A 13,443-nucleotide genomic window follows, 5' to 3' on the forward strand; every position below is an offset into this window, starting at 1 on the left:
TTTGCACATGCAGAACACTCGAGTTAAACTTGACAAGCCTAGCATATGCAGATATGGCCTCAGAACACTGAGACCGAAAGATTGAACGTGAATCATATAGTAGATATGATCAACATAGTGATGTTCACCATTGAAAACTACTCCATCTCACGTGATGATCGGACATGGTTTAGTTGATATGGATCATGTGATCATTTAGATGACTAGAGGGATGTCTATCTTAGTGGGAGTTCTTAAGTAATATGATTAATTGAACTTTAATTTATCATGAACTTAGTACCTGATAGTTTTTGCATGTCTATGTTGTTGTAGATAAATGGCCCGTGCTACTATTCCTTTGAATTTTAATGCGTTCCTAGATAAAACTAAGTTGAAAGATGATGGTAGCAACTACACGAACTGGGTCCGTGATTTGAGCATTATCCTCATTGTTGCACAGAAGAATTACGTCCTGGAAGCACCGCTAGGTGCAAGACCCGCTGCAGGAGCAACTCCGAACGTTATGAACGTCTGGCAGAGCAAAGCAAATGCTTTACGGTTTAGAATCGGGACTTCAAAGACGTTTTGAATGCCATGGAGCATATGAGATGTTCCAGGAGTTGAAGTTAATATTTCAAGCAAATGCCCGAGTTGAGAGATATGAAGTCTCCAACAAGTTCTATAGCTGCAAAACAGAGGAGAATAGTTATGTTAGTGAACACATACTCAAAATGTCTGGGTACCACAACCACTTGACTCAGCTGGGAGTTAATCTTCCTGATAATAGTGTCATGGACAGAGTTCTTCAATCACTACCACCAAGCTATAAAGGCTTCATGATGAACTATAATATGCAAGGGATGGAAAAGACAATTCCTGAGCTCTTCGCGATGCTAAAGGCTGCATAGGTAGAAATCAAGAAGGAGCATCAAGTGTTGATGGTGAACAAGACCACTAGTTTCAAGAAAAAGGGCAATGGGAAGAAGGGGAGCTTCAAGAAGGCGGTTTAAGGCCCATGGATATAACTATTAGGTATGACCCACCCAGGAGAGGCCGGGTCATCCCTATGACGTTTCATCACAATGAAGCCCAAGATCATATGGCGGTTCATAGATAGGTTTGATAGAGGGCCCAGAACCGAAGGCGGTTTAAGGCCCATGGATGTAAACCGCCATGTATGTAAACTTGTATTATAAGGCATGTAAGAAAGGTCACCGAGCCGGATACGTTGTATAAGTCGTCCGGGACTCTGTAGCCTGCAGGGCGTCAACCCGTGTATACAAGGGGACGACCTAGCGGCGGCTTATAGGACAAGAAGCAAGAGATCGAGAGCCAGGTCAAGCGTATTCGCTCCCTGCTCATCAAAACCCTAGCAATACCATCTACAAACTGGACTAGGCTTTTACCTTGATCGTAAGGGGCCAAACCAGTATAACTCCTCATGTCCTTTGTCCTGATTAACCCCTCTAAGCTAACCTCATCGCGATGGCTCTACGACTAAGTCCTCACACTAGGACATCTGCCGTGACAATTCCACGACACAAGACCACTAGTTTCAAGAAAAAAGGTAAAGGGAAGAAGGGGAACTTCAAAAGAACAGCAAGCCAGTTGTTGCTCAAGGGAAGAAGCCCAAGTCTGGACCTAAGTCTGAGACTGAGTGCTTCTACTGCAAAGGGACTGGTCATTGGAAGTGGAATTGCCTCAAGTATTTGGCGGATAAGAAGGATGGCAAAGTGAAAGGTATATTTGATATACATGTTATTTATGTGTACCTTACTAATGCTCGTAGTAGCGCCAGGGTATTTGATACTGGTTCTGTTGCTCATATTTGCAACTCAAAACAGGGGCTACGAATTAAGCGAAGATTGGCTAAGGACGATGTGACGATGCGCGTGGGAAATGGTTCCAAAGTCGATGTGATCGCTGTCGGCATGCTACCTCTACATCTACCGCCAGGATTAGTTTTAGACCTAAATAATTATTATTTGGTGCCAGCGTTGAGCATGAACTTTATATCTGAATCTTGTTTAATGCAAGATGGTTATTCATTTAAATCAGAAATAATGGTTGTTCTATTTATATGAGTAATATCTTTTATGGTCATGCACCCTTGATGAGTGATCTATTTTTGTTGAATCTCGATTGTAGTGATACACATATTCATAATATTGAAGCCAAAAGATGCAAAGATAATAATGATAGTGCAACTTATTTGTGGCACTGCCGTTTAGGTCATATTGGTGTAAAGCGCATGAAGAAACTCCATGCTCATGGGCTTTTGGAATCACTTGATTATGAATCACTTGATGCTTGCGAACCATGCCTCATGGGCAAGATGACTAAGACTCCGTCCTCCGGAACAATGGAGCGAGCAACTGACTTATTGGAAATAATACATACTGATGTATGCGGTCCGATGAGTGTTGAGGCTCGCGGCGGGTATCGTTATTTTCTGACCTTCACAGATGATTTGATCAGATATGGGTATATGTACTTAATGAAATATAAGTGTGAAACATTTGAAAAGTTCAAAGAATTTCAAAGTGAACTGGAAAATCATCGTAACAAGAAAATAAAGTTTCTACGATCTGATCGTGGAGGTGAATATTTGAGTTATGAGTTTGGTCTTCATTTGAAATAGTGTGGAATAGTTTCACAACTCACGCCACCTGGAACACCACAGCGTAATGGTGTGTTCGAATGTCGTAACCGTACTTTATTAGATATGGTGCGATCTATGATGTCTCTTACCGATTTACCGCTATCATTTTGGGGTTATGCTTTAGAGACTGCTGCATTCACGTTAAATAGGACACCATCTAAATCCGTTGAGATGACACCATATGAACTGTGGTTTAGCAAGAAACCTAAGCTGTCGTTTCTTAAAGTTTGGGGCTACGATGCTTATGGAAAAAAGCTTCAACCTGATAAGCTAGAACTCAAATCAGAGAAATGTGTCTTCATAGGATACCCAAACGAGACTATTGGGTACACCTTCTATCACAGATCCGAAGGCAAGATATTCGTTGCTAAGAAGGGATCCTTTCTAGAGAAGGAGTTTCTCTCGAAATAAGTGAGTGGGAGGAAAGTAGAACTTGATGAGGTAATTGTACCTTCTCCCAAATTGGAAAGTAGTTCATCACAGAAATCAGTTCGAGTGATTCCTACACCAATTAGTGAGGAAGCTAATGATGATGATCATGAAACTTCAGATCAAGTTGCTACCGAACCTCGTAGGTCAACCAGAGTATGATCCGCACCAGAGTGGTACAGTAATCCTGTTCTGAAGGTCATGTTACTTGAGCATGACGAACCTACGAACTATGAGGAAGCGATGATGAGCCCAGATTCCGTGAAATGGCTTGAGGGATCCATGTATGAGAACAAGGTGTAGACTTTGGTTGACTTGCCCGATGATCGGCAAAGCATAGAGAATAAATGGATCTTCAAGAAGAAGACTGACGCTGACGGTAATGTTACTGTCTACAAAGTTTGACTTGTTGCGAAAGGTTTTCGACAAGTTCAAGGAGTTGACTATGATGAGACCTTCTCACCCATAGTGATGCTTAAGTCTGTCCGAATCATGTTATCAATTGCCGCATTTTATGATTATGAAATTTGGCAAATGGATGTCAAAACTGCATTCCTTAATGGATATATTAAAGAAGAGTTGTATATAATACAACCAGGAGGTTTTGTCAATCCTAAAGGTGCTAACAAAGTGTGCAAGCTCCAGCGATACATTTATGGACTGGTGCAAGCCTCTCGAACTTGGAATTGATAGTGTGATCAAAGCATATGGTTTTATACAGACTTTTGGAGAAACCCATATTTACAAGAAAGTGAGTGGGAGCTCTGTAGCATTTCTGATATTATATGTGGATGACATATTGTTGATTGGAAATAATACAGAATTTCTGGATAGCATAAAAGGATACTTGAATAAGAATTTTTCAATGAAAGACCTCGGTGAAGCTACTTATATATTGGGCATCAAGATCTATAGAGATAGATCAAGACGCTTAATTGGACTTTCACAAAGCACATACCTTGATAAAGTTTTGAAGAAGTTCAAAATGGATCAGTCAAAGAAAGGGTTCTTGCCTGTGTTACAAGGTGTGAAGTTGAGTCAGACTCAATGCCTGACCATTGTAGAAGATAGAGAGAAAATGAAGGTCATTCCCTATGCCTCAGCCATAGGTTCTATCATGTATGCAATGCTGTGTATCAGACCTGATGTGTGCCTTGTTATAAGTTTAGCAGGGAGGTACCAAAGTAATCCAGGAGTGGATCACAGGACAACGGTCAAAAACATCCTGAAATACCTTAAAAGGACTAAGGATATGTTTCTCGTTTATGGAGGTGACAAAGAGCTTGTCGTAAATGGTTACGTCGATGCAAGCATTGACACTGATCCGGATGACTCTAAGTCAAAAACCAGAAACGTATTTATATTGAATGGTGGAGCTGTAAGTTGGTGCAGTTCCAAGAAGAGCGTCGTGACGGGATCTACGTGTGAAGCGGAATACATAGCTGCTTCGGAAGCAGCAAATGAAGGAGTATGTATGAAGGAGTTCATAACCGATCTAGGTGTAATACCTAGTGCATCGGGTCCAATGAAAAATCTTTTGTGACAATACTGGAGCAATTTCCCTGGCAAAGTAATCCAGATTTCACAAGAGAACCAAACACATCAAGAGACGCTTCAATTCCATCCGCGGTCAAGTCAAGGAGGAGACATAGAGATTTGCAAGATACATACAGATCTGAATATTGCAGATCCGTTGACTAAGCCTCTCTCATAGCAAAACATGATCAGCACCAAGACTCCATGGGTGTTAGAATCATTACTATGTAATCTAGATTATTGACTCTAGTGCAAGTGGGAGACTGAAGGAAATATGCCCTGGAGGCAATAATAAAGTTGTTATTTATATTTCCTTATATCATGATAAATATTTATTATTCATTCTAGAATTGTGTTAATCGGAAACTTAGTACATGTGTGAATACATAGACAAACAGAGTGTCCCTAGTATGCCTCTACTTGACTAGCTCGTTAAACAAAGATGGTCAAGTTTCCTGACCATAGACATGTGTTGTCATTTGATGAACGGGATCAGATCATTAGAGAATGATGTGATGGACAAGACCCATCTGTTAGCTTAGCATTATGATCGTCTAGTTTTATTGCTATTGTTTTTTCATGACTTATACATATTCCTCTGACTATAAGATTATGCAACTCGCGAATACCGGAGGAACACCTTGTGTTCTATCAAATGTCACAACGTAACTGGGTGATTATAAAGATGCTCTACAGGTGTCTCCGAAGGTGTTTGTTGAGTTGGCATAGATTAAGATTAGGATTTGTCACTTCGTGTATCGGAGAGGTATCTCTGGGCCCTCTCGGTAATGCACATCACTATAAGCCTTGCAAGCAATGTCACTAATGAGTTAGTTACGGGATGATGCATTACGGAACGAGTAAAGAGACTTGCCGGTAACGTGATTGAACCAGGTATGATGATACCGATAATCGAATCTCGGGCAAGTAACATACGGATGACAAAGGGAATAACGTTGTTGTTATGCGGTTTGACCGATGAAGATCTTCGTAGAATATGTAGGAGCCAATATGAGCATCCAGGTTCCACTATTGGTTATTGACCAGAGATATGTCTCGGTCATGTCTACATAGTTCTCGAACCCATAGGGTCCGCACGCTTAACGTTCGATGACGATTTGTATTATGAGTTATGTATTTTGGTGACCGAAGTTTGTTCGGAGTCCCAGATGAGATCACAGACATGACGAGGAGTCTCGGAATGTCGAGAGGTAAAGATTCATATATTGAAAGGTTGTATTCGGGCATCGAAATGGTTCTGAGAGATTCGGGTATTTTACCAGAGTACTGAGGGGTTACTGGAACCCCCGGGGAAGTAATTGGGCCTTATAGAACCATAAGGGAGAAGAGGAGGCAGGCCAAGGAAGGAGCCCCCCCCCCCGCCCCCACATGGAGTCCGAATTGGACTAGGGGAGGGGGCGGTGCCCCCCTTGCCCTTTCCTACCCCCTCTCCCTTCCCTCTTTCCTACTCCGGAAAAAGAAAGGGGAATCCTACTAGGTTTTGGGAGTCCTAGTAGGACTCCGCACACTTGGCGCGCCCCTAGGGGGCCGGCCTCCTCCCTCTCCTCCTTTATATATGGGGCAGGGGGCACCCCAAAGCACATCAATTGTTCCTCAGCCGTGTGCGGTGCCCCCTCCATAGTTTACCACCTCGGTCATATTGTCGTAGTGCTTAGGCGAAGCCCTGCGAGGATCACATCACCAACACTGTTGCCACTCCGTCGTGCTGACGGAACTCTCCCTTGACCCTCTACTGGATCAAGAGCTCGAGGGACGTCATCGTGCTGAACGTGTGCTGAACACGGAGGTACCGTACGTTCGGTACTTGGATCAGTTGGATCGTGAAGACGTTCGACTACATCAATCACGTTACTAAACGCTTTCGCTTTCAGTCTACGAGGGTACGTGGACACACTCTTCCGTCTCGTTGTTATGCATCTCCTAGATAGATCTTGCGTGATCGTAGGAATTTTTTTGAATTACTACGTTCCCCAACAAAAACCAGTTTCTGCATTTTACTACATAAGGTGTGAATATTGATACTTCACTAGATTCCTGTACTGCATGTAAGGGCTATGCATTAGTATGGCTCCCCTAGAACAAGTTTACAAAGGCCATAAGTACTTGTAAGATGCAGCATGAAATCAAATCAGATGGCAACTTGCCCATGCTGGTAATGCATGATCTATCACATGCTTTTCATGTCTACACGGTACCATCTTGGAGAAACGTGTGATGAAATGTAGGGAAAATGCAATCTCTCAACCTGCAAAGTCTATATATCTACCTATCTTCAGGGTACTATCATCTTGATAAGTCCAGTATGATATCCTTAACCATAACTTTGATTTAGTGGCTGTGAGATTTTGGAGAAAAGCAAAAAACGATGATGATTTCTCTAAATTGCAGTTTGGCATGGCTTTCATTGCTGCTGTACTACTGATTGTGATGATCCCCTCTTCTGATGGGTATGCCACTAAACATTGACTTATTATTCAATCGGCTATCCAATTATTTCCCTCTGCAGACAACATTGGTCCGTCCCAGGGTATTATGAAGAGTTCAACCTCGGAAACCAGGACAATGATGCCATAATTGATTATTTGGACGAACGGGTCAAAAAGGCTGCCGTGTATTATATAGCTAATTGGATCCCGGTTCTCAGGGAGCCTTCTGGATACTGCTTTCTTTACATGGTCGTGCAATTCCCAATAACGTCAGAGCGGATCGACCTCAAGGAGAATTTGAGTACACTGTCCTTGTGTTTGAGGTCTGACAATCTCTATCTTGTGGCAATTCTCATTTTTGGTACCAAGGATTATTATGCATTTGACGGAGAGGAAAATCTTATCCCTAATTCCATACCGCTCCGATTCGACACAGTACCTATACGACTCTCCTAGGTAAGGGAGGATGGAGAAATCTAGTTAACGTGGGAGTAGGGAATTCTTTGTTGCGCAATTTTCTCCCCAACGACACGCATGAACACATAGAATTAGCGTTGGATAGCCCAGCCAGCAGGATCACACACAATGCCACAAAGCAAGCAAATAGCATGACATAAGGGCGACCATCGCCCACATTCCAATAAATCAAACACCCCAATAGTCAAAGGAGTTTGTGGACATGTATATGTAAATGTACTGAACTTCTGCAGAGCGATAAAAATGGTTTGATTGTTGTATGTTTCATTCATGTACAGTATCTCCTATCATGTACCTAAGTGCATGTGAGAAAACAATAGTATAAAGCATGCTATTTAATACATCTACACTCAGACAATAGTGGGGAGAGGATTTGGAGGGGTGCCCCACGTACCCCTCTATATGAGTATTAAATTAAAAAACCCGAGAAAATTTCAAAAAACCCTGGTTTTTTTATCATTTCAAACCTGGGTGCCCAATTTACTCTCATGTGAAATTTTGTGAAAAAAAACCAGGAAACGTATTCTTCATAAAAAAGAGAAAAAATTCCTATGTGGAGAGAAAAACTGTTTGATTTCTTTCCCACGGATACAATTTCTGGTATTTTTTAAGGAAATTTCACACGGGAGTAGATTGGCACCTTGGTTTGATAACCCCAAATTTCAGTTTTTCTGAAATTAATTCATGCCAGGACCTCCAGTGTATTTTCCCACAATGGTGTTGTTTTGCTCTATCAATTGACATTGTAATCTTAAAGTTGTTATGAAGAACGCGTAGAGTGGATTAAGTGGGTCCAGAGTTTATCCCTTCGTTGCCGACGGGTAAATCTTAGTCTTGACTTATCTAGCACCATGTTATAATTTTTGGAATACCTAAAAGTTACCTTTATGATTACCCGGTTAGTGTATAACATTTGGTGACCAAAAATATTCATCCGGTATTCTGGTGTCAATGATTTGGAAAACTTGATCATCAACAAACATGAGCTTATCTGGAGGCCTGACTAGGGATCCTTATGGTGTCTACCATTTCATTTATGCATACATGTTTTCCTCTAGAATCACAGATTCAAGAAGTTATGCACATATATAGTATGAAATACAAACTTCTTTTAAAGTTTCCGTATTTCAAAAAGAGGGAAAGTTTACAGAGGTCACGTATTACGTGAGGAGAGAAAATCACGCCACAGACCGGCATGATCCTTTAAAGTTTCCGTCTTAAGACGGTGAGACCACAGAATAAGATCATCTAGGATAGCCAAAACAGAACCTCTCGCACCAATCTCTACGTCCTGGTAAACCTTTTTGTTCCTCGCATCCCAGATTTTCCAGAGGATGAGGAGGAGCACAAAGGGACGAATCGAAGTGGGCAAGGCATCCGACAAGTTTGTGGTAAAGAACTCGTTGATCGGACTGAAGCGAGGTCGAATGCCAGTGCAACACTAGATTCGGCGAGCCGCCGGACAAGTGAAGAACAGGTGCTCCCTATCTTCGACGGAGCTGCTGCATCTAGGACAAGTATCGCTTCTTGCGAAGGTTTTTCCGGGTGTTTAGACGGTCCAAGACAAAGAGCCATCCAAAGATCATGACCCTCTTTGGCACCTTCGAGTCCCAAACCAGACCAAGCGACGGGTCGGAGAGGTGCACATTTAGGACCGCATAGGCCCTGCGCGTGGTGAAGCTGTCACGATTCAGCAGCCTCCTCGTGTCCGGATCCTGGGAGGTTGTGACATCCTGCAACAAAGAGTTAAGAGAAGCAAGTTTTGCGACAGCAATAGTGGTTAGTCGATTACGAAGAGCACGCTCAATCCCTTCCTGTAATATGGTGGCTACCAATGCATTTTGTGTTGTGTGGTGGGAGAAGAGAGCAGGGAAGACTACCGCCAGCGGTTCTGGCAAGAGCCACCGATCTGACCAGAAGAAAGTGGATAGACCATTACCAATGGTGCAGTAGGAGATCTCTCTAAGGCTCTGAAGTTGCTTAAAAATAGTTTTTGCAAGGAAAGAACTATTAGTACCAAGGCCAATGTGAAGAGGAGAGCGGTTTAGGATCTAGTCCTTCCAGGGAAGGTTATCAGAGTGTAAGAATTTATAGGCAAATTTCAGTAGTAGACAAAAAATTTGTGCTCGCAAGTTTTTGACACCTAGACCACCTGCATCTTTAGGAGAACAAACCCTATCCCAAGCTACCAGGCATTTTGCCCCGAAGCAAACCTCGTCGTTAGACCAGAAGAAGGTATGTCTACGTTTATCAATGGCCTCGAGAACTTGGATGAGAAGTGGGAAGCATAACATGAAGTAAGTGGGGAGGCTATCTAAAACGGCCGAGAGAAGAACTAGTTTACCTCCTCGGGAGAGAAGGAGCGTTGTCCATCCCGAAAGGTAAACGTCGCACCTATCAATAAGTGGTTGGAATGCGGACGGTGGCAATTTGTGGGGACAGAGAGGGAGACCGAGATACGTTTGCGGGAAGGATGAAATACCAACTTAATCATGAATGTTTAAAATAGGATAATACTTAACTACTTTATTATTGCCTCTAGTAGGGCATTTTTCCAGCAGTCTCTCACTTTTGCGGTGCTGCTCATACTTTGGTTGGGCGAGAGGCTTTTTTCCACGGTTCTGACACTTTAGTTGAGAAAAAAAGAGTACACACCCTTATTTGGAAATGCTTAAATTCAAAATTGCAAATGAATTATAAAGAAACGAAAATGCCCACTTCATTCACACCCCTCCACAGCAGCTGTAGGAGTATCCTGGTCCAACCGGTAGTGGTCGAGCGAGCGACCATCGAGGCCGATGCGGTTAAACGTGGCGATGAAGTCTCGAGCCGTGACGCTCCTGTAGATCGGAGGGTTGTGTCCATCGGTGATGGGGCCATACAGCCTCGTCGACCTCTCCATGTCGGTGTTGAAGAAGGACGCCACGGAGACCCTCGCGGTGTCTTTGCTCTTGTTCGCCAGAACCCGGTGCTCCACGCTCCTGAACTGGTCATTGCTGAGAAGCTGCACATCATCAGAGTCAATTACATGTATGTATTAGTACAACTTAGAGCGAACGAGCTGAGGGAGCGAATGGATGGAGACGGAGGGTGGATATGCATGCCTGAAGAAGGTCGCCGATGTTGATGATGAAAGCGCCGGGCACGGGAGGGACATCGACCCAGGTCTTGCGGTCGACGAGCACCTGCAGGCCGCCCATGCCGTCCTGCAGGAGGACGGTGAGGAAGCCCGGGTCGGTGTGCCTCTTGGTGCCCCAAGTGAGGTGCGGCTCCGGGCACGGCGGGTAGTACTGGCACACCGCGTTGAGGTTCTCCGCGCAGCCCATCTCGCGCAGGTGGTCGCTGCTCAGGCCGAGGGACTCCGACAGCAGCTCCAGCACGGACAGCGCCACCTTAGTCACCGCCTTGCCGTACTCCGTTACAACGTCCCTATTATTATTATTATTTGGTTTCAGAAAACCGATTTATATGTCATGAACAAGAAACCCATGCATGATGGATCGTGTATGTGTATATACGTGTCCATATATGGAGTAGGAGTACTACCTGACAGCCTCGGGCAGGTCTTGGGAAGGTGCCGGGTCCGGAGCGAGGTGGAAGAAGAGGGTGTCGCGCCAGTTGGCCGCCGCCGACGAGAAGAGGTCGAAGTTGGAGGCGAAACGCACCTTGCGAGCTTGGTCCCTGCTGTAGATGGCCTGCTTCGCCTCGGCGGGTCCCTCGTTGAACCGGCGCACCCCCTCCAGCATGCCGGCCATGAGCTCGGCCGGCACGCCGTGGTTCACCACCTGGAAGAAGCCCACCGTCCCGGCCGCGCGCCGCACCAGGGCGACCGTGTGCTCGCGCGGTGCGGCCGATAGGTCGACGGTCGGGATGGCCGCGGCGTCATGGTTTGAGGACGTGATGCCCTCGAGGGACTCCGGCGAGTGGCGGAAGATGGGCGGGAGGACCGTGACCCCGGCGTCAACGAGGCCCTTGACGCCCGCCTTGGTGTCGTCGAAGGCCTGCAGCTCACGCCGGCGGTCCCATGCCTCGCCGGCGGCCGATTCGGTGGAAGGCATCGATGATCTCAATTATTCTACGCTTGCTGCAACCACACGCATTAACAATACAAGGCAAGTGTAGGAGTGAGTGTAGATGCTGCTCCAGCCGGAAATATATAGTCGTGCCAGCTTGAGGGAGGCCTTGGCTCAAGTGCGCCACGATCTCTCTAGCCGTAGTTCATGGGCTACCACATGGAGAACTATTAATCTAGTCGATCCACACACGTGTAATAGTCAGCAGCAGCAAAATTTATTTTTACGCAAGTATCAGTTTGACTTCTCAATGTATCACTAATCAGCACGTACCAAGGCAGACAGAAACCAATAACAGGAGCATAATCTACGAAAATGCTCGCGGAACCTCGGTCTAGCTAGGCGCACCCGAATTGAAAGGAAAAAAATAAAAATAGTCAAAAAATCGGAACTTTTTAACAACATATATGGTGTAGCAATACTCACGTTAAGAGTTTCAGGACAAAATGATTTACACCGTATTCCGAGGAAAACGCAACATAATCAATATACTGCTATATAAACACTACTATTTATGGTTTTTTAGCTGCATATCTGTTTTTCGCTCGCAATACGACATTTTATCCCAAGACTTGAACATGAGTATTATGCTAGACTGTGTTTGTTGCAAAAAAGTTCCACATTTTCTTGATTTACTTTTAACTTTTCTTTTTTGCATAATCGGGTGCGACTAGACCCATGTCCTAAAAGCCCACACCACGTATTGTATTGCTACCTCCAGTTATATTGTGCTGCAATTAGTGTTACCATGCTGTCCAGAACGTCAAGTTTTCTTGACTGGAGACACAGTAGGTTTAATAATTGACACGGCCAGTCCTACTACTATCAGATCTGAGCACGCGATGCATGCTGCCTACGTCCGATAAAGGGTTCGCTCGCTTTATATTATAAAGCAAACTTTCGATACATCCAGCTCGCTGGGGCCGCAGCACAAATAAACCCAAAAGAAAATACAAGAAAACAAAAGAGAAATAAATGCCGACACCGGCAGATCAACGAAGAAAGAAAGAGCAGCAACCGAGATGCACCCTCCGACGAAGTACCACCACGCTCCCATCATCTCGAAACGCCGTGCACCATGCAACACCTTCAAGAAGGAGTGCGACGACGACGCCGCTGTTGCCCGAACAAGTTCTAGGGTTTCCCCCGGTACGCGAGGGATGGTGGGGAAGGGATATATCCGACGCCTCTTAGGAAGGTTCGATGCACACTGCCTACGTGGCCCATCCTCCTCTCCGACAAGGAATATCCACAGCAGACCGCGGTGATGGAGTGGTTCCAACTGTGGAGATGCTGACCTTTTTTTTTTTACCCTCTCCATCGGGTTTATCCTGTAAATATTTCTTCTCCACAAACCTACTGGTTTTGTCGTGGTGTCTGATCTTGGGGCATAATAAACCTGAATGGGGGGGGGGGGGGGGGGGGGGGCTGATAATGGGGTTTGCAGGCGACAAGTGTGAGACGATCGATCTCTCCAGCCGTATGTTCCTGTAGATGCTCATGGCCTACCACGTGCAACAACTATCTATCTAGTCGATCCACACAAGTCGAGTAATAGTCAGCAGCGGCAGAAAATTTTATTTTCATGCAAGTATCAATTTGGTTTCTCAATGTCTTATCACTGATCCGTACCAATGCAGACAGAAACTAATAATAGGAACACCACCTCCAGTCAATTTTATTTTCATGCAAGTACTCCCTCCGTTTTTATTTACTCCGCATATTAACTTTGGTCAAAGTCAAGCTTTGCAAACTTTGACAAAGTTTATAGACTAAAATATTAACATATACAATAACAAGTCAATACCATTGGATTCATTGTTGAATGTACTTTCACATG

General features: G+C 44.5%; 1 protein-coding gene and 1 pseudogene across 1 annotated transcript; both read right to left on the reverse strand.

The window, feature by feature from the left end:
- Nucleotides 1-8,683: 8,683 nt before the first annotated feature.
- Nucleotides 8,684-9,688, reverse strand: LOC147983246 (uncharacterized; annotated as a pseudogene).
- A 561-nt stretch (nt 9,689-10,249) lies between these two features.
- On the reverse strand, nt 10,250-11,603 carry LOC125540855 (DIBOA-glucoside dioxygenase BX6-like). The gene is made up of 3 exons (XM_048704394.2): nt 11,077-11,603; nt 10,635-10,959; nt 10,250-10,534 (listed from the first exon to the last, which is right to left on the reverse strand). The coding sequence occupies exons 1-3, from the start codon at nt 11,586-11,588 to the stop codon at nt 10,250-10,252; spliced, it is 1,122 nt and encodes a 373-aa protein (XP_048560351.2). The 5' UTR covers nt 11,589-11,603.
- Nucleotides 11,604-13,443: the final 1,840 nt, after the last annotated feature.

This window comes from Triticum urartu, chromosome 2A, assembly GCF_056163025.1.
Source record: "Triticum urartu cultivar PI428250 chromosome 2A, HENAU_Tu73, whole genome shotgun sequence".
NCBI lineage: Eukaryota > Viridiplantae > Streptophyta > Magnoliopsida > Poales > Poaceae > Triticum > Triticum urartu.